Source organism: Salmo salar, chromosome ssa19 (genome assembly GCF_905237065.1).
Source record: "Salmo salar chromosome ssa19, Ssal_v3.1, whole genome shotgun sequence".
Taxonomy (NCBI): Eukaryota; Metazoa; Chordata; class Actinopteri; order Salmoniformes; family Salmonidae; genus Salmo; species Salmo salar.
Window position 1 is genome coordinate 7416518 of NC_059460.1, and position 22616 is coordinate 7439133.

At 41.1% G+C, this 22616-nt stretch overlaps 1 protein-coding gene across 1 annotated transcript in view; it reads right to left on the reverse strand.

Annotated features, from left to right (window-relative positions):
- The window catches only part of LOC106578368 (cadherin-related family member 1), a 171823-nt gene that overhangs the window by 76603 nt on the left and 72604 nt on the right, over positions 1–22616 (reverse strand). Inside the window, 1 exon segment of the mRNA XM_045702044.1 lies at positions 17216–17419. Within this exon segment, the coding sequence (XP_045558000.1) occupies positions 17216–17419 (204 nt within the window).

A 22616-nucleotide genomic window follows, 5' to 3' on the forward strand; every position in this document is an offset into this window, starting at 1 on the left:
AATAGTTGTTGTCAGTAGTTTGGCTAATAGTTGTCAGAAGTTGTTCTCAGTAGTTATGGTCAGTAGCTGTGTTTTTGTGGTCAGTTGTTGTGGTCATTAGTTATGGTCAGTCGTTGTGTTCAGTATTTGTCTGGTCAGGAATTGTGTGGTTGTGGTCAGAAGTTGTGGTTGTAGTCAGTAGTTGTAGTCAGTAGTTGTGTTTAGTAGTTGTGTTTAGTAGTTGTGGTCAGGAGTTGTGGTCAGTAGTCAAGGATGGGGAGTAATGGATTACATGTAACATGGAAGGGATTACAAAAAACGGTAACTAAGGGATTACAAAAAACAAAAAACGGTAACATGGAAGGGATTACAAAAAACAGTAACTGTAATCAGTTACGTTACCTGCAAAAATATGGTAATCAGATTACAGATACTTTAAAAAAAACTAGGATTACTTTTAAATTCAGTAGTATGTTTGTGAAAAAAATCTGACATTCAAGTCAGCATTGAAAAAAGGTGGAGTTTAAGTTTGTTCCACTTGAGCGAGTCTGACCACAAGTCAGAGGCCACTATGATAACACACCAAATGTGTTTGATGGATTGCGGGAAAAGAGCAGGAATAAGCTTTTGTAGGCTACAATCGAAGCTGTGTTTTTCAATGGTGTGACTGCTGTCAGCATCAAAAGATTATCCAACTTGAATAAATGCTTGGTAAGGGTGACAGCAGTGGTGTAGTCTGCGGCGAGACGGATATCACTTATTATTGATATCTACATAGCGCGTTGATGTGAATCACACTGATGCTCTCTCATTTAGCTATTTGTACCTTACGGATTGTGGTTGTTGTGGATGGCTGTTCACAAATATAAATGTGTATTTGAACCCAATAATGGTTGAATTCAAGAAGTTTAGCCTCTCTTGGGTAGGGGGCAGTATTTTGAATTTTGGATGAATGAGGTGCCCAATGTAAACTGCCTGTTACTCAGGCCCAGAAGCTAGGATATGCATATGCATGGTACTATTGGATAGAAAACACTCTAAAGTTTCCAAAACTGTTAAAATAATGTCTGTGAGTATAACATATGGCAGGCAAAAACCTGAGGAAAATCCATCCAGGCAGTGGGATATTTTTGGTGTGGGTACTTTTCCATTGCCTGCCTATACAGTATGTCATGGGTTAGGACCTAGATTGCAGTTCCTATGGCTTCCACTAGATGTCAGCAGTCTTTAGACATTGTTTCAGGCTTTTATTCTGAAAAATGAAGAAGAATGACAACATTTTCTGAGTGGTCAGTTAAATGAACCAGAGCTTTTTGCGCGAACGACCGGGAGCATGCCCCCCGTTCTTTTTCCTTTGTATTGAATATGCTATTGTCCAGTTGAAATATTATTGATTATAAAGACTTAGACAACCTGAGGAAAACATCGTTTGACATGTTTCGACGAACTTTACCGGTAATATTTGGATGTATTCATCTGCATGTTGTGACCGCCATTGAGCCAGTGGATTACTGAACTAAACGCGCCAACAAAACAGAGTTTTGGGGAAATAAAGAGGGACTTTATCGAACAAAACAAACATTTATTGTGTAACCGGGACTCTTGTGACAACAACCAGATGAAGCTCATCAAAGATAAGTGATTAATTTTATCGCTATTTCTGACTTTCTTGACTCCTCTACTTGGCTTGAAAATGTTTGTATGCTTTTGTAAGCGGGGCGCTGTCCTCAGATAATTGCATGGTATGCTTTCGCTGTAAAGTCTTTTTGAAATCTGACACAGTGGCTGGATTAACAAGAAGTTAATCTTTAAGCCGATGTGTAACACTGGCATTTTTATGAATCTTTATTTTGACTATTTCTGTATTTTGAATTTGGCGCTCTGCAATTTCACTGGATGTAAATAGGCCATAGTGGCAAAATAATTACAATATAGCAATTAAACACTGGAGTGATAGATGTGCAGAATATGAGTTTGCAAGTCGAGATACTGGGGTGCAAAGGAGCAAAATAAATGAAATGACTCTGTCTGAGAAGTAGTTGGTGAACCAGGCGAGGCAGTCATTTGAGAAACCAAGGCTGTTGAGTCTGCTGATAAGAATGTGGTGATTGACAGAGTAGAAAGCCTTGGCCAGGTCGATGAAAACAGCTGCACAGTATTGTCTCTTATCGATGGTGGTTATGATATCATTTTGGACCTTGAGCGTGGCTGAGGTGCACCCATGACGAGCTCAGAAACCAGATTGCATAGCGGAGAAGATACGGTGGGATTCGAAACGGTCAATGACCTGTTTGTTAACTTGGCTTTCGAAGACCTTAGAAAAGCAGGGTAGGAAAGACATACGTAGGTCTGTAGCAGTTTGGGTCTAGAGTGTCTCCCCCTTTGAAGAGGTGGTTGACCACGGCAGCTTTCCAATCTTTGGGGATCTCAGACGATACAAAAGAGAGGTTGAACATTCTAGTAATAGGGGTTACAACAATTTTGGCGGATAATTTTAGAATGAGAGGGTCCAGATTGTCTAGTCCGGCTGATTTGTAGGGGTCCAGATTTTGCAGCTTCTTCAGAACATCAGCTATCTGAATTTGGGTGAAGGAGAAATGGGGGAGGCTTGGGCAATTTGCTGTGGGGGTTGCAGGGCTGTTGACCGGGGTAGGGGTAGCCAGGTGGAAAGCATTGCCAGCCGTAGAAAAATGCTTATTGAAATTCTGAATTATCGTGGATTTATCGGTGGTGACAGTGTTTCCTAGCCTCAGTGCAGTGGGCAGCTGGCAGGAGGTGATCTTATTCTCCATGGACTTTACAGTGTCACAGAACTTTTTGGAGTTTGTGCTACAGGATGCAAATTTCTCTTTGAAAAAGCTAGCCTTTGCTTTCCTAACTGACTGTGTATATTGGTTCCTAACTTCCCTGAAAAGCTGAATATCGCGGGGGCTGTTCGATGCTAATGCAGTACGCCACAGCATGTTTTTGTGCTGGTCAAGGGCAGTCAGGTCTGGAGTGAACCAAGGGCTATATCTGTTCCTGGTTCTACATTTTTTGAATGGGGCATGCTTATTTAAGATGGTGAGGAAAGCACTTTTAAAGAATAACCAGGCATCCTCTACAGACGGAATGAGGTCAATATCCTTCCAGGATACCCGGGCCAGGTCGATTAGAAAGGCCTGCACACTGAAGTGTTTTAGGGAGCATTTGACAGTGATGAGGGGTGGTCGTTTGACCGCAGAACCATTATGGACGCAAGCAATGAGGCAGTGATTGCTGAGATCCTGGTTGAAGATAGCAGAGGTGTATTTGGAGTGCAGGTTGGTAAGGATGAGATCTATGAGGGTGCCCATGTTTACGGATTTAGGGTTGTACCTGGTAGGTTCATTGATAATTTGTGTGAGATTGAGGGCATCAAGCTTAGATTGAAGGATGGCCGGGGTGTTAATCATGTCCCTGTTTAGGTCACCCACAGCACGAGCTCTGAAGATAGATGGGGGGCAATCAATTCACATATGCTGTCCAGGGCACAGCTGGGAGCAGAAGGTGGTCTAGGAGGTCACCGCATGTGTGGGAGGTGGAATTAGAGGGTTAGCAAAGGCTTAATGATTAGGGCTAGAGGCTCTACAGTGAAATAAGGCAATAATCACTAACCAAAACAGCAATGGACAAGGTATATTGACATTAGGGAAAGGCATGCGTAGCCGAGTGATAATAGGGGTCCAGTGAGTAGCTCGGCGGGCTGGAGACACGGCGATTCAGATAGCTAGCAGGCCGGAGCTTGAGCCAATACAGTGAGGGAAAAAAGTATTTGATCCCCTGCTGATTTTGTATGTTTGCCCACTGACAAAGAAATGATCAGTCTAGAATTTTAATGGTAGGTTTATTTGAACAGTGAGAGGCAGAATAACAACAACAAAAATTCCAGAAAAACACATGTCAAAAATGTTATAAAATGATTTGCATTTTAATGAGGGTAATAAGTATTTGACCCCTCTGCAAAACATGACTTAGTACTTGGTGGCAAAACCCTTGTTGGCAATCAGAGGTCAGACGTTTCTTGTAGTTGGCCACCAGGTTTGCACACATCTCAGGAGGGATTTTGTCCCACTCCTCTTTGCAGATCTTCTCCAAGTCATTAAGGTTTAGAGGCTGACGTTTGGCAACTCGAACGTTCAGCTCCCTCCACAGATTTTCTATGGGATTAAGGTCTGGAGACAGGCTAGGTCACTCCAGGACCTTAATATGCTTCTTCTTGAGCCACTCCTTTGTTGCCTTGGCCGTGTGTTTTGGGTCATTGTCATGCTGGAATACCCATCCATGACCCATGTTCATTGCCCTGGTTGAGGGAAGGAGCCCAAGATGTGACGGTACATGGCCCCGTCCATCGTCCCTTTGATGCGGTGAAGTTGTCCTGTCCCCTTAGCAGAAAAACACCCCCAAAGCATAATGTTTCCACCTCCATGTTTGACGTGGGAATGGTGTTCTTGGGGTCATAGGCAGCATTCCTCCTCCTCCAAACACGGCGAGTTGAGTTGATGCCAAAGAGCTCCATTTTGGTCTCATCTGACCACAACACTTTCACCCAGTTGTCCTCTGAATCATTAAGATGTTCATTGACAAACTTCAGACGGGCATGTATATGTGCTTTCTTGAGCAGGGGGACCTTGCGGGTGCTGCAGGATTTCAGTCCTTCACGGCGTAGTGTGTTACCAATTGTTTTCTTGGTGACTATGGTCCCAGCTGCCTTGAGATCATTGACAAGATCCTCCCGTGTAGTTCTGGGCTGATTCCTCACCGTTCTCATGATCAATGCAACTCCACGAGGTGAGATCTTGCATGGAGCCCCAGGCCGAGGGAGATGGACAGTTCTTTTGTGTTTCTTGCATTTGCGAATAATCGCACCAACTGTTGTCACCTTCTCACCAAGCTGTGTGGCGATGGTCTTGTAGCCCATTCCAGCCTTGTGTAGGTCTACAATCTTGTCCCTGACATCCTTGGAGAGCTCTTTGGTCTTGGCCATGGTGAAGAGTTTGGAATCTGATTGATTGCTTCTGTGGACAGGTGTCTTTTATACAGGTAACAAGCTGAGATTAGGAGCACTCACTTTAAGAGTGTGCTCCTAATCTCAGCTCGTTACATGTATAAAAGAGCCAGAAATCTTTCTGATTGAGAGGGGGTCAAATACTTATTTCCCTCATTAAAATGCAAATCACTTTATAACATTTTTTACATGCGTTTTTCTAGATTTTTTGGTTGTTATTCTGTCTCTCACTATTCAAATAAACCTACCATTAAAATTATAGACTGATAATTTCTTTGTCAGTGGGCAAACGTACAAAATCAGCAGGGGATCAAATACTTTTTTCCCTCACTGTAAGTTGTGTTGTGACAAGGTAGGGGCGGTATATAGAAGATAGCCATATTTGGTAAAAGACCAAGTCCATATAATGGCAAGAATAGCTCAAATAAACAAAGAGAAACGACAGTCCATCATTGCTTTAACTTTTTCGGGGTAAGGGTCAGTATTCAGAAGTTTGGATGAATGAGGTGGACAAAGTAAACTGACTGTTACTCAGGCCTAGAAGCTAGGATATTCATATAATTGCATTTACATTTTAACATTTCAGTCATTTAGCAGACGCTCTTATCCAGAGCGACTTACATACATGAAGGGACCTCTCGTGCGCCAGCTGTGTGGTTAGTGAGAAAGTGCATGTTGCAAATGTACGCTCCCTTACTAGACGTCCGACTACATCCGAAAAATCCGCGGACGGCGTCGGGCCGCTCACGGGGGCCGGATCTTCCAGGAAGTCATCGAACGGAGTCTCTCGGACCTTCCGTTTCCGTTTAATAAAATTTTCAAAATTTGGTCATTTTTTTGCAGTCCCGGATTATTCCACGAGAGGGCGAACGGAATCATATTGCAAATGTAACATATATCACCAATCACGACGCGGCTTTTTCTCCTAAACGGAAAATAATTTGAAGATGAAACTCGGTCTGCGTGGGTTTGGCATTATGGGCAGTTGGCCCCGAACAGGATGGAGTCGAGGCCTCGACGCTTTTCGAGTTAAGGCTATTTTTCTGGGATTAAAAGTCAAACAGGAAAATAGAGTGCTGATTTGACCGCTTCACATCAAACTACATGAGCCTACGGTGTCAGGAAAAAAGGAACCATGCATTTACCTATGTTCATTTCAGAGAAATTGTACAATGACACATTGGTGATATTCAACAATAGGAGGTTTTTTCCCCCAAAAAGTTACATATCCAGTTGCAGCGTGTTCAGATGAGTCCGTTAAGGCGGGTTTCGGAGCTCTGCGACATTTCTGTGATTTTCTGTGATTTTCTGAAACAACACACACTTGTTCAACCCTCTGTAAATAAGTCAGTTCTTAACATAAAGACCTAAAACTCAATATTCTATAAGAGCCTAACGTTCAGATTCCTGTGTCAACCAGAAGTGCCTTAAAATGGTGTCATAGGGGCTGTTTTGAAGGGTTAAAAAGGTCAGATCTTTCCACAACTTCATATGTGTGACTAGGCAACCCTCATGAACTGTAATTCAGTCATATATCCCATCAGATGTCAAAGAAAAGCTCTCTCTCACACACACACAGCAAGGACGGAGTGACACAGTGTGGTGCTTAAAGACACAAAGAGCCTGCAATGGCATTACCATTATCTCTAGGCTGAGACGAGTTCAACAAGATGCCCCGCTTGACCATAGGTCGTTCAGTCTGAGCGCAGCGACCGTGAGAAAATTAGGCCCAAAATGATGCCTGCACCAATATGTCAAGTGCTTTTGGGTGACAGTGAGAGAACCGTTAGGGTTAGAAGCACAGTTCAACCTCAGGAGCGTTCCTGAGGTCCTCCTGATCTGTGCAAGCCTAACCTTAACCCTGTGGCATTAACCCTTCACAGTAAAAAGAAGGTGTTTAGATCAAAAAGTGTGCAATGACTTCTCTCCCCATAGGAATACATTGACAATTCTCCTAAATTCAACCTGAAGTCTATGTGGGTTATGAATGCCTTATAAACCTGTCTTCTATAACAATCCATCAGGCTACTGTGAGGTCTACCTGTGTTGATTCTAAGGTTCCTGGAGCAACTGGAAGTTGTTAAAATCACCCTAGAGCTATTGTCATATAAGCAACCTGCAGATAGTGAAAATCACGCAACTCAACCATCTGTCATTCAGTCAATTCTTAAGGTAGAGACTTCATATTCAGGATTCTGTTTATGTCTACCCAAAAGACAACGTGTGTGGAGCAAGAGCTTCCTGTGACAACCTGAAGTTGTTAAAAACAGCCTAGAGCTATTGTCATATGGCCATCTGGACATAGTGAAAATCACGCAACTCAACCATCTGTCATTCAGTCAATTTTTAAGGTAGAGAGTTCATATTCAGGATTCTGTTTATGTCTACCCCAAAGACAACGTGTGTGGAGCAAGAGCTTCCTGTGACAACCGGAAGTTGTTAAAAACAGCCTAGAGCAATTGTCATATAAAACGCACATAGTGAAAATCACGCAACTCAACCATCTGTCATTCAGTCAATTCTTAAGGTAGAGACTTCATATTCAGGATTCTGTTTATGTCTACCCCAAAGAGAACGTGTGTTGAGTAAGAGATTCCTGTGACAACCGGAAGTGGTTAAAAACAGCCAAGAGCTATTGTCATTTAACCTTCACATAGTGAAAATCACGCAACTCAACCATCTGTCATTCAGTCAATTCTGAAGGTAGAGACTTCATATTCAGGATTCTGTATATGCCTACCCCAAAGACAACGTGTGTCTATTCTTTTTGCAAAAAAAACTAAAACACACACACACAATTTGGCCATAGATACATAGTGTGGGGCTTAGAGGCTTATACCGCCTTCAATAGTTATTTTCGTTCAAACGATTCAAGAACCGTCAGACCTAGAGCTCCGAAATTTTAGAAACCTGTTCTAGAGCTCAAGTCGATAGTGCACGGTGATTTATGTGGCTCTAGAAGGTTCTCAGACCGAGAAACCGCCTCGTGCATTTGCAATATTTTCAATTCATTTTGAATATCACGGACATGGCGACATGTAGAAATGTCCCAGAGTCGCAAGACTAGGTGCATTGAAACCGCCTCGGCCCATAGAGACGGACCCCAATGTCTCTGTCCGATAGCTCATTCAGGGACCCCATAGTAACGCCCTGAAAAAGTGGATTTTCAGCACCAATTAAGGCCATTGCTCGGGCACCGAATGACCTATCGAGCCGAAACTTGGGATTCGGGGTCGCCTCACATAGGCCTACACATATTGTCAGAGCTGGACCCGCAGCTATAACGTAACTATGTGTTTTATGTTTTTTTATGGTTACAATTGAAAGCACTGTGAATTATGGGCCTTCTCTGACATATGTGATAGTTGGCTTCTATACGAGTTGGAAAAAGTGGATTTGGTGTCAGATGGTATCAGTTTGGTGTCAGAATGATATCTAATTGACTGATGGACGCTGACTGCTGGGTGATGAGCAATGGAGAGGAACCACAGTCACTGCCCGGCCATCCCGAGTTCATCGGGCCAGTCAATTATGCATTTCTGCAGTATTTTTGAGCATGCATAAATTTGTGATGCTAAATGCCCATTGAATCATATTGCAAATGTAATGCGCAATATTGCAAATGTAACGTGCATTTGCAATATGATTCAACAGCAAAAAATATCACCAAAGTTTACATGATGAAATCAACACAACGAGTGATGGAGAGGAACCACAGTCACTGCACGGCCATCCCGAGATCATCGGGCCAGTCAATTATGCATTCTGAGCATGTCAAATTCGTTAAAAATGTTTAAAGCAACAGAGTCCCACTTCTCCCTCATCATACATGACAAGTAGTCTGTCTACGTTGATTCATGGCTTAACATAGGGCTATATATCATTTGGGCAGTATAAATGCCATTTGGACTATGGTTCACTGACTTTTGGGTTTGGAAACCGACTTCCTATGATCGTACATGGCAAACGGACAAACATCCTGATTTGGCACATTCAATACTTTCATACACGTATAATTGACAAAAAAAGAATTGGACATTTCATTTGCACATTTCTAATGGCATTTGGCAAAAAAAAGAAAAAAAGATGTCACTTTTGACTTCCTATGAAATCATATTCCAAATGCACAAATCATATGCCTTATGCACAAGCAAATATGTCACTTTTGACTTCCTATGAAATCATATTGCAAATGCACAAAACATATGCCTTATGCACAAGCAAAAACAACCCAAAAAATTATGTCAATAAAATATGTCAAATGTATGTCCATACAGCTCTTATACATGTGTAATTGACATAAAAATTTCAAAAATTTCTAAAAAACGGTCCAGAAACCACTCTTTAAGGGGTTGAAAAGTTTTCAAAAAATATGTCATTTTTTCAAAATTTGACTCTTGGGTCTTGAATTGTGTTACATTTGCAATATGAAAATTCACAGCGGAGAGCTCTAGCCATCTATTGAAAATTTGCTGTGATTTGGCACATTCAATACTTTCATAATTGACAAAAAAAGCATTGGACATGTCATTTTGCAAAAAAAATGACAAAAAAATGTCACTTTTTTCCTATGAAATCATATTCCAAATGCACAAAACATATGCCTTGTGCACAAGCAAAAGCAACCCAAAAAACGACGTCAATAAAAAACGTCATTAGCATGTTCATACAGCTCTTATACATGTGTAATTGACATAACAATCGAAAAAAATTCGAAAAACGGTCCAGAAACCACTTTTTAAGGGTTTGGAATGTTTTCAACAAAAAAAATCATATTATCAAAATCTGACCTTTGGGTGTAGACTTGGGTATCATTTGCTGTATGAAAAACCACGGTGGAGCGCGCTCGCCATCTAAAGGAAATTTGGGGTGTTACAATTGGCAATTGCCATCGGAAAATTGCCATATGATTGGCCCGGAGATGGACCGCTTTCGGTGGTATTTACAATCGTGTGTATGATTCGTGCTATGCCAATATGTTACCATGATATTTTGTCCAAATTAGGGGGGTTTTCCCTTACAGTAGTGAATGCATACATTTCATGCCTTTTTTTTTTTTTTTGTACTGGCCCCCCGTGGGAATCGAACCCACAACCCTGGCGTTGCACACACCATGCTGGCGTTGCAAACACCATGCTCTACCAACTGAGCCACAGGGAAGACGGGTCCCGGCTATTGGATAGTATTGGATAGAAAACACTCTAAAGTTATTGAAACTGTTAAAATAATGTCTGTGAGTATAACAGAACTGATATAGCAGGCAAAAACCCGAGGAGAATCCAAACGGAAAAATAATTTTTGGAGGTGACACCATTTTTAAAATGCCTGTCTATTCGGAAATCAATGGAATACCTCCCAGATTGCAGTTCCTAGGGCGTCCAGTAGATGTCAACAGTCTTTAGAAAGAGTTTCAGGCTTGTTTTTGTAGTTTATCTAAGTGGCTCCCATTTTGGCTGTAGTGTTGTGGCGCGTGGATGAGGGCGCACACTTCGTTATTTGTCTCCGGTAATGAGCATACTATTCTCAGTCTTAAATTTCATTGTTTATTTACATATTAGGGTACCTGAGGATTGATTAGAAACGTTGCATAACTTGTTTGGACGAAGTTTATTGGTAACCTTTGGGATTCATTTGTATGCATTTTGAACGAGGGAAACCGGTGGACTACTGAGTCAAGCGCGCCAACTAAACTGACTTTTCTGGGATATAAAGAAGGACTTTATCAAACAAAACAACCATTTGTGATGTAGCTGGGACCCTTTGGATTGCAAACAGAGGAAGATCTTCAAAGGTAACTGATTTATCTTATCGCTATTTCTGACTTTCGTGACGCCTCTGCTTGCTTGGAAAATGTTTTTAATGCTTTTGTATGCGGGGCGCTGTCCTCAGATAATCGCATGGTATTCTTTCGCCGTAAAGCCTTTTTGAAATCTGACAAAGCGGCTGGATTAACAAGAAGTTAAGCTTTTAACTGATGTATAATACTTGTATTTTCATGAATGTTTAATATTACAAATTTTGTATTTTGAATTTCGCTCTCTGCAATTTCACCGGATGTTGGCCAGATGGAACGCTAGCGTCACACATACCCCAAAGAGGTGGGACATGAAAATCCGTCAATGCAGAAAATGTTAAGAACTTTAAAAGTTTCTTCAAGTGCAGTCGCAAAAACCATCAAGAACTATGATGAAACTGGCTCTCATGAGGAACACCACAGGAAAGGAAGACCCAGAGTTACCTCTGCTGCAGAGGATAAGTTAATTACAGTTACCAGCCTCAGAAATTGCAGCCCAAATATATGCTTCACAGAGTTCAAGGAACAGACACATCTCAACATCAACTGTTCAGAGGAGACTGCGTGAATCAGGCCTTCATGATTGATATTCTGCAAAGAAACCACTTCTAATGGACACCAATAATAACAAGACACTTGCTTGGGCCAAGAATCATGAGCAATCGACATTAGACTGGTGGAAATCTGTCCTTTGGTCTGATGAGTCCAAAATTGAGATTTTTGGTTCCATCCACCGTGTCTTTGTGAGACGCAGAGTAGGTGATTGGATGATCTCCTCATGTGTGATTACTACCAAGAAGCATGGAGGAGGAGGTGGGATGGTGTGGGGGTGCTTTGCTGGTGACACTGTGTTTTATTTAGTATTCAATTCACACTTCACCAGGATGGCTACCACAGCATTCTGCAGCGATACGCCATCCCATCTGGTTGGCGCTTAGTTGGACTATCATTTATTTTTCAACAGGACAATGACCCAACACACCTCCAGGCTGTGTAAGGGCTATTTGACCAAGGAGAGTGGTGGAGTGCTGCATCAGATGACCTGGCCTCTACAATCACCCAACCTCAACCCAATTGTGATGGTTTGAGATGCGTTGAGCAGCAGAGTGAAGGAAAAGCAACCAACAAGTGCACAGCATATGTGGGAACTCCTTCAAGACTGTTGGAAAAGCATTGCAGGTGAAGCTGGTTGACAGAATGCCAATAGTGTGCAAAGCTATCATCATTCATAGTTTTGATGTCTTCACTATTATTCTACAATGTAGAAAATAGTAAAAATAATGAATAACCCTTGAATGAATAGATGTGTCCAAAATTTGTCAGGTACTGTATATATCCATTGATTTTTGAAGAATATAACTTACAAATGCCTCCTGTTCTTAGTTCATCTGTCACACTCCGTGAGAACCCAAAATATAAACTTGAAATATTTAGGACAACTAATGCCTTGCCACCCACTTTGAAACTAACTGCAGCTCTTTGTGTGTCAGTCATTTCAGTTGCTGTAGTAGCTGGCGTGTACTCAAAGCCAGTGGCATGTTGTTAGTAAAGATGTTGTTAGTAAAGAATTCCCCAGCTGCTCTGGGGAATTCTTGATTTTACCTGGATTATGTAGGAGATGCTTCCATTAAAGAACACCTTTTGTGTTCTGTTAGACAGGTAACTCTTTATTCACAACATATTAGGGGGTGTAAAGCCATATCGCATACGTTTTTCCAGCAGCAGACTATGATCGATAATATCAACAGCCGCACTGAAGTCTAACAAAACAGCACCCACAATATTTGTATTATCAATTTCTCTCAGCCAATCATCAGTCATTTGTGTAAGTGCTGTGCTTGTTGAATGTCCTTCCCTATAAGCGTGCTGAAAGTCTGTTGTCAATTTGTTTACTGTAAAATAGCATTGTATCAGGTCAAACACCATTTTTTCCAAAAGAATACTAAGGTTTGGTAAAAGGTTGATTGGTCGGCTATTTGAGACAGTAAAGGGGGCTATTCTTAGGTAGTGGAATTACTTTTGCTTCCGTCCAGGCCTGGGGGCACACACTTTCTAATAGGATTAAATTGAGAATATGGCAATTAGGAGTGGCAATATCATCTACTATTATTCTCAGTAATTTTCCATCCAAGTTGTCAGACCCCGGTGGCTTGTCATTGTTGATAGAAAACGATCCTTTTTCACCTCTTCCACACTCACTTTATAGAATTCAAAATTACAATGCTTGTCTTTCATAATTTGGTCAGATACAGTATACTTGGATGTGTATTGTCAGCATTTGTTGCTGGCATGTCATGCCTAAGTTTTCTAATCTTGCCAATTAAAAAATCATTAAAGTAGTTAGCAATGTAAGTCGGTTTTGTAATGAATGAGACATCTGATTCAATGAATGAAGGAGCTGAGTTAAAAAAATCCAAACATTTCTTTGAAGGTGCTCCAAAGCTTTTTACTATCATTCTTTGTCATTTATCTTTGTTTCATAGTGTAGTTTCTTCTTCTTTTTATTCTGTTTAGTCACATGATTTCTCAATTAGCAATACGTCTGCTAATCAGCCAGACTTATTTGCCATTCCTTTTGCCTCATGCCTCTCAACCATACAATTTTTCAATTCCTCATTAATCCATGGGGATTTAACCATTTTTACAGTTATTTTCTTAATGGTTACTGCTTTCAAGCAAATTTCTGCAGCATTAAGCAAAGATGCAATCGATTCGAGCCTGTATCGCAACTGGCCGTGATTGGGAGTCCCATAGGGCGGCGCACAATTGGGTAGGCCGTCATTGTAAATAAGAATTTGTTCTCCACACATAGTGTTTGTTGTGTGTTCCTTCCAAACAACTCAACTTCAGTTTCATCTGTCCACAGAATATTTTGCCAGTAGCGCTGTGGAACATCCAGGTGCTCTTTTGTGAACTTCAGACATGCAGCAATGTTTTTTTTGGACAGCAGTGGCTTCTTCCATGGTGTCCTCCAATGAACACCATTCTTGTTTTAGTATTTTATGTATTGTAGACTCTTCAACAGAGATGTTAGAATGTTCCAGAGATTTCTGTAAGTCTTTCGCTGACACTCTAGGATTCTTCCTAACCTCACTGAGCATTCTGCGCTGTGCTCTTGCAGTCATCTTTGCAGGACGGCCACTCCTAGGGAGAGTAGCAACAGTGCTGAACTTTCTCCATTTATAAACAATTTGTCTTACCGTGGACTGATGAACATCAAGGCTTTTATCAAGCTTTATGCTTGATTTAGGCAAGTCAACAGTTCTTAATCTTAGGTCTTCTGAGATCTCTTTTGTTCAAGGCATGGTTCACATCAGGCAATGCTTCATGTGAATAGCAAACTCACATTTTGTGAGTGTTTATTATATTGCAGGGCAGCACTAACCAACATCTCCAATCTCTTCTCACTGATTGGACTCCAGGTTAGCTGACCCCTGACTCCAATTAGCTTTTGGAGAAGTCGTTAGTCTAGGGGTTCACATACTTTTTCCAACCTACATTGTGAATGTTTAAATTATGTATTCAATATAGATAAGAAAAATAAAATAATTTGTGTGTTATTAGTTTAAGCACACCGTGTTTTGTCTATTGTTGTAACCTAAAGGAAGATCAGATCAAATCTTTTGACCAATTTATGTAGAAATCCAGGTAATTCCAAAGGGTTCACATACTTTTTATTGCAACTGTAGATGAAACATTTGAATAGCCTGAACATATGAATGTTGGTTTGGTGTCTCTACCTTGAACGCTTTAATAGTTACTGTTGGTGGGTTATTTTATGGAAATGTGTGCAAATGTATATAGTTATACTATAGCTGTTAAAAGTTTTATTAAAGAATTTGAAGTTAGGATAGCATGAACAAGTGAAAGTTGGTTTAGTGTCTCTAGCTTGAACTGTTCAAGAGTTACAATTATTGTTGTTAGTTATTATATGCTAATATATGTACATTTCGTTAGTTATAATTTAAAGTGTAGACCAGAGCTAGACCAAAGCTAGTGCTAACCAGAGCTAGCTCGCTACGCCCAGGACCAGAGCTGGACCAGAGCTAGTGCAGACCAGAGCAGTAGTTGTGGTCATTAGTTGTGGTCAGTAGTAGTGTGTTTGTGGCCAGTAGTTGTGGTCAACAGTTGTGTTGTTTTGGTTATTAATTGTATGGTTCAGTAGTTTCGTGGTCAGTAGTTCTGTGGTTGTGGTCAGTAGTTGTGGTCAGTAGTTTCGGTTTGTAGTTCTGTGGTTCTGTAGTTGTTACGCGGAATGACGCTGGAGGGACGAAGCAGGTACGGGGAGTAAACATTTAATAAACAACTGACATGGATGAGACAGGAACAGCGTCAGAACTAAAACTAAAGACAAAAAACAATCAATGCAGCAGCGGGGAACAGAGCAAGTGAACAGACAAATATAGGGGAGGAAATGAACATGTGATAAGTGAGTCCAGGTGAGTCCAATAACGCTGAAGCGAGTGACGAGGGAAGGCAGGTGTGTGTGATGGATGGCATGATGAAGGGTCATCTGGCACCCTCAAGCGCCAGGGAAAGGGAACAGCGGGAGCAGATGTGACAGTTGTGGTCAGTAGTTTCATGGTTGTGGTCAGTAGTTGTGGTCAGTAGTTCCGTGGTTGTCGTCAATAGTTGTGGTCAGTAGTTCCGTGGTTGTGGTCAGTAGTTCCGTGGTTGTGGTCAGTAGCTGTGTGGTTGTGGTTGGTAGCTGTGGTTGTACTGTGGTCTGTAGTGGTCAGTAGTTGTGGTCAGTCATTTTGTGGTTTGGGTCAGAGGTTGCCGTGGTTGTGGTCATTAGTTGTGTTGTTTAGTAGTTGTGTGGTCAGTAGCTGTGGACAGTACTCATGGTCAGTAGTTGAGTGGTTGTGGTCAGTAATTGTGGTCAGAGCTTTTGCCAGATAATTTGAATGTTCATTTCTCTACCATAAGCCGGCTCCAACGTCGTTTAAGAGAATTTTGCAGTACGTCCAACCGGCCTCAAAACCGCAGACCATGTGTAACTACGCCAGCCCAGGACCTCAACATCCGGCTTCTTCACCTGCTGGATCGTCTGAGACCAGCCACACAGACAGCTGATGAAACTGGGGGTTTGCACAACTGAAGAATTTCTGCACAAGCTGTCAGAAACCATCTCAGGGAAGCTCACCTGCGTGGTTGTCGTCCTCACCAGTGTCTTGACCTGACTGCAGTTCAGTGTCGTAATCGACTTCAGTGAGCAAATGCTCACCTTCGATGGCCACTGGCACGGATTAATCCCTTTTTCAACTGTACCGGGCAGATGGCAGACAGTTATGGTATGGGCAGGTATAAGCTACGGACAACGACACAATTGCATTTTATTGATGGCACTTTGGATGCACAGAGATACCGTGACTAGATCCTGAGGCCCATTGTCGTGCCATTCATCCACCGCCATCACCTCATGTTTCAGCATAGTAATGCACGGCCCCATGTCGCAAGGATCTGTACACCATTCCTGGAAGCTGAAAATGTCTCAGTTGTTCCATGGCCTGCATACTCACCAGAGATGTCACCCATTGAGCATGTCAGGATGCTCTGGATCGACATTGAAGAGGAGTGAAACAACATTCCACAGGCCACAATCAAAAGCCTGTTCAACTTTATTTAAAGGAGACTTCTCGCTCTGCATGAGGCAAATGCAGTTCACACCATATACTGACTGGGTTTCTAATCCACGCACGTACTTTTTTTTAAGGTACAGTATCTGTGATCAACAGATGCATATCTGTTTACCCAGTGATGTGAAATCCATAGATTGGGATCTAATGAATTTATTTAAACTGACTGATTTCCTGAAAAGGACTGTAACTGTTGCATGTTGCATTTATATATTTTTTCAGTGTAGTTTAAAAAGTATAAAAGATGTAAAAAATGGTATGTAAGCAACTCAATCCAGCCCATTTTTAACCTTTGAATGGCATTTCTAGCTTAAATGGTGTAAAATAAGTAGCATTCCAGAATAATAATAATAAGATTAAGTATGTCGACGATTTAAAGTGGGGACTGTTGCTTCGCGAGCCCCATTAATAATAACGTAAAGTAAAAAATAATTAGTGCAATATTTAAAGTGTGGCTGCTTTTGCAAGCCACACTAACTATTACTTCCTAGTATGATGCAGCTGTCTTAAAAAGCAGTAATGTTTTATTCATTTGATGAATTCAACTCTAGTGATCTATAGAACTATTGGAAGTTTATATTTAAGTTGATATGTCAGTATATTATAGTGGAGATTTAAATTTGCGGTGGTTGACATAAGCGTTTATAAAATGATCATACTGCTTATGGATGTGTTATAATTTCTTTATGTAGGTACGCTTCGAATAAAGGAATGTTAAATTCCTTGGTGTCGGCCAGGCAATCAGCGGTCCATAAGAGAATGCTATGAAAAACTCACCTGATCAGAATCATTGACCGTGATCTTCAGACCACGGATAATCTCTCCCTCCGGAGGGTGTTCGTACATGGTCATCTCAAACATGTTCTGCGGTCCATTCTCCCCATAGAAGGTGGGGGGGTGGTTGTTTAGGTCTACCACCCGGATAACGACCGTGGTGACCCCATAGTCCATAAGGTTCCCCTCAGGGCTGACCTCAGAGGCCTGGACAGAGAGAGATGATTATTAGACCCTTATCATACCATGAAGTCTGAACCTGGTTTGAACCCATTTTCTGTTAAACCTTGTTCACACTGCAGGCCTTAATACTCAAACCAGTTTTGTTTTGGAATATAGACTGTCCAAACAGCAAGTTACAATTGACCAAATCAGATTTGTGTGTGTTCAGATAGTAGTCATTTCCTGACATGGCTATGCTAGTTTGTCATGGTAATGGCCTTTTTCAGTAGGCAGTTGCGTAGTATGATTGGTGGTGGTGCTCATGCTTCCTCTCAATCAGAAGTTGTTGTGTACCAAGCTAAGGTGAATAGCCACAGTAGTAAACTATCTAGCTACAGTGGCTTGCGAAAGTATTCACCCCCTTGGCATTTTTCCTATTTTGTTGCCTTACAACCTGGCCATTCCAAGACATTTAAATGTTTCCCCTTAAACCACTCGAGTGTCGCTTTAGCGGTATGCTTAGGGTGATTGTCCTGCTGGAAGGTGAACCGTCGTCCCAGTCTGAAATCTCTGGAAGACTGAAACAGGTTTCCCTCAAGAATTTCCCTGTATTTAGCGCCGTCCACCATTCCTTCAATTCTGACCAGTTTCCCAGTCCCTGTCGATGAAAAACATCCCCACAGCATGATGATGCCACCACCATGCTTCACTATGGGGATGGTATTCTCCGGGTGATGAGAGGTGTTTGTTTTGCGTAAGACAGCGTTTTCCTTGATGTCCAAAAAGCTAAATTTTATTATTTTATTATTATTTTTTATTATTTGATGAATATGCGCCTCCGGGGAGTAACATGGTGTCACGACTTCCGCCGAAGTCGGCTCCTCTCCTTGTTTGGGCGGCGTTCGGCAGTCGACGTCACTGCTTTCTAGCCATCGCCGCTCCATTTTTCATTTTTCCATTTCTTTTGTTTTGTTCCCTACATACCTGGTTTCATTTCCCAATCACACTACATGTATGTATTCCTCTGTTCCCCCTCATGTCTTTGTGTGAGATTGTTTGTGTGTTACGTGTTTTGTTACGCGCCAGGCTGGTGTTCGTTAGTTCCGTGTTATTTTCACGAAGCTTGTTTGAATTGTTAAACATTTAGGTTTTGTGACTGTTTTTGCGCGCTTTACACTTTGCCTTGTTGGCTGGAGATTTTTGACGCAGCTGCGTCCGTCTGTAATCTTTCTCCTGCCGAAATAAAGTGTGCACCTGTTCACAATTCTCTGCTCTCCTGCACCCGACTTCACCACAAGTACGCACACGCCTGACACATGGTCTTCTTTAGGAAGGTGTTTGATTTAATTGCCACAGAAACATCTGGCACTCTTATCTGTGGAGGGGATTTTAATGTGTCTGCTTGCTAAAAAGATCAATAGGATATTACAGGATTTAGGACTGCTTGATGTATGGTGCGACTTCCACGTCAGATAGGGAATATACCACATCATCTCTAGAGAAAAATATTAAAGCACAGAAACTGCTGAAATTACAGAAAACATTAGGAAGCTTAGAACAATATCATATTCATTTCACAGACCCTCTTGAAAAATGTGAGATTCAAAAGTTATAATAGGAAATTTACCAGATTTACGGTGAAGAAGTAGAGAAAAAGCTCAGGTTTCTGAAACAACAATATTATGAAGCAGGCACAAGGGCAACAAAATGACTAGCACGGAGACTCAGAAAACAACAAGCACAGAATACATTTGTCAAAATAAAAGACCCTAAAACAAAGAAGATTACATGCAAATTGGATGAAATACAAAATGCATTTGAATCATATTACACAAATCTGTACAAGCAACCAGAGAAGGCAGATGCACAGACAATAGAGCATTTTCTGAACTCACTTGATATCCCCTCAGTTGGGACAAAGCAAAATTATTGACTTACATCAGAAATAACCATTGAAGAAATGAATAATGCAATATCTAATCTAAAAGCAAACAAATCTCCAGGCACTGAAGGCTTCCTTTCTGAATGGTTCAAAGCCTTCAGAGAACATTCATGTTTGTTGCCCAATAATGTTTGTACCATGTTTTGTGCTGCTACCATGTTGTGTTGCTACCATGTTGTTGTCATGTTGTTTTGGTACCATGCTGTGTTGTCATGTGTTGCTGCCTTGCTATGTTGTCGTCTTAGGTCTCTCTTTATGTAGTGTTGTCTCTCTTGTCGTGATGTGTGTTTAGTCCTATATTTATATTTTGTTTAAAATATATTTAATCTCAGACCCCGTCCCCGCAGGAGGCCTTCTGCATTTTGGTATACCATCACTGTAAATAAGAATTTGTTCTTAACTGACTTGCCTAGTTAAATAAAATAAAATAACAACTACTAACATCTACTTCTGGCCTGTTTTCACTGGCCTTTGCGGGACGGGGATCTTCCACCATTGTGGAAAGAAGCCATATTATCTGTAATTCCTAAAGAGGGTAAAGATAAGAAGGAATGCAGTTCCTATAGACCTATCACAATTCTTAACATGGGTGATAAATTGTATGCATCAATAATAGGCAAAAGAATGGAGCACATTATACCAGATTTGAATGACAGGAATAAAACTGGTTTAATACAAAATAGACAGACACAGGACAGCATAAGGAGAACACTACATGTCATGGACCACATCCTGACCACATCACTCAGGGTAAGACAAGTGCTATATTAATCAGTCTAGATACAGAAAAAGCATTTGATTCAGTGGGATGGGATTATCTATTCAAAGTTATGGATAGATTTGGTTTCAACAAAGAAGTATTACAGTGCATCAAAACACTGTATTCATGTCCGACTGTTAGAATAAAGATGAATGAACAAGGGCCAAGACAGGGCTGTAATCTTTCACCCACGCACTTCACCTTGGACATTGAGCCATTAGCACAGGCAATAAAACAGGACCCATCTTTACAGGGAATAACAATAAGAGGCAGTGAACATCAGGTACACAGTACCAGTCATAAGTATGGACACACCTTCTCATTCCAGGGTTTTTCTTTATTTTTACTATTTTCTACATTGTAGAATAATAGTGAAGACATCAAAACGATGAAATTACACATATGGAATCATGTAGTAACCAAAAAAGTTTAAACAAATCAGAATATATTTTATATTTGAGATTATTCAAAGTAGCCACCATTTGCCTTGATGACAGATTTGCACACTCTTGGCATTCTCTCAACCAGCTTCATGAGGTAGTCACCTGGAATTCATTTCAAATAACAGGTGTGCCTTGTTAAAATGATTTTTTTGTGTGGAATTTCTCTCTTTTTTCATGCGTTTGAGCCAATCAGTGACAAGGTAGGGGTGGTATACAGAATATAGCCCTATTTGGTAAAAGACCAAGTCCATATTATGGCAAGAACAGCTCAAATAAGCAAAGAGAAACAACAGACCATCAATACTTGAAGACCTGAAGGTCAGTCAATGCAGAAAATTTCAAGAACTTTTAAAGTTTCTTCAAGTACAGTCACAAAAACCATCAAGCACTATGATGAAAGTGGCTCTCATGAGTACCGCCACAGGAAAGGAAGACCCAGAGTTACCTCTGCTGCATAGGATAAATTACTTAGAGTTAACTGCACCTCAGATTACAGCCCAAATAAATGCTTCAGAGAGTTCAAGTAACAGACACATCTCAACATCAACTGTTCAGAGGAGAATGTGTGAATCAGGCATTCATGGTCAAATTGCTGCAAATAAACTACTACTAAAGGATACCAATAAGAGGAAGAGACTTGCTTGGAACAAGAAACACGAGCAATGGACAACAGACATGTGGAAATCTGTCCTTTGGTCTGATGAGTCCATATTTGAGGTTTTTGTTCCAACCACTGTGTCTTTGTGAGATGCAGAAGAGGTGAACGAATAATCTCTGCATGTGCGGTTCCCACTGTGAAGCATGGAGGAGGAGGTGTGATGGTGTGTGGGTGCTTTGCTGGTGTCACTGTATGTGATTTATTTAGAATTCAAGGCACACTTAACCAGCATGGCTACCAAAGCATTCTGCAGTGATACGCCATCCATTTGGTTTGTGATTAGAAGGACTATAATTTGTTTTTCAACAAGACAATGGCCCAAAACATACCTCCAGGCTGTGTAAGGGCTATTTGACCAAGGAGAGTGATAGAGTACTGCATCAGATGACCTGGCCTCCACTATCACGCAACCTCAACCCAATTGAGATGGTTTGGGGTGAGTTGGACCGCAGAGTAAAGGAAAAGCAACCAAAAAGCATATGTGGGAACACCTTCAAGACTGTTGGAAAACCATTCCTCATGAAGCTGGTTGATGTTATCTTATTATTAAAGACCCAGGTTCAAGTGTACATCAATTGATGGATGTTTTACAAACATTTGGAACATATTCAGGGTATGTGGTTAACCTGTTTGGGATAGGGAGCAGTATTTTCACGGCCGGATAAAAAACGTACCCGATTTAATCTGGTTACTACTCCTGCCCAGAAACTAGAATATGTATATAATTAGCAGATTTGGATAGAAAACACTCTAAAGTTTGTAAAACTGTTTGAATGGTGTCTGTGAGTATAACAGAACTCATATGGCAGGCCAAAACCTGAGAAGATTCTATACAGGAAGTGCCCTGTCTGACAATTTGTTCTCCTTCTAGGGGATCTCTATCAAAAATACAGCATCTCTGCTGTAACGAGACATTTCTAAGGCTTTCATTGGCTCTCAGAAGGCGCCAGAAAGTGGAATGAGAGCTCTCCAGAGTTTTTGTGAGTGGTCCTGCTGAGAACAATGACACTGGAGCGCGAGTGCACGAGACGACTCCATGTTTTTCTTTCAGTGTTTGAATGAATACAACGTCACCCGGTTGGAATATTATCGCTATTTTACGAGAAAAATAGCATGAAAATGTATTTTAAACAGCGTTTGACATGCTTCGAAGTACGGTAATGGAATATTTTGAATTTTTTTGTCACGAAATGCGCCCGCACGTCAACTTTCGGATAGTGACCTCAACGCACGAACAAAACGGAGCTATTTGGATATAACTATGGATTATTTCGGACCAAAACAACATTTGTTGTTGAAGTAGAAGTCCTGGGAGTGCATTCTGACAAAGAACAGCAAAGGTAGTCAAATTTTTCTTATAGTAAATCAAATTAGCTAGCCATGATGGCCGGGCTATGTATTCAGAATATTGCAAAATGTGCTTTCACTGAAAAGCTATT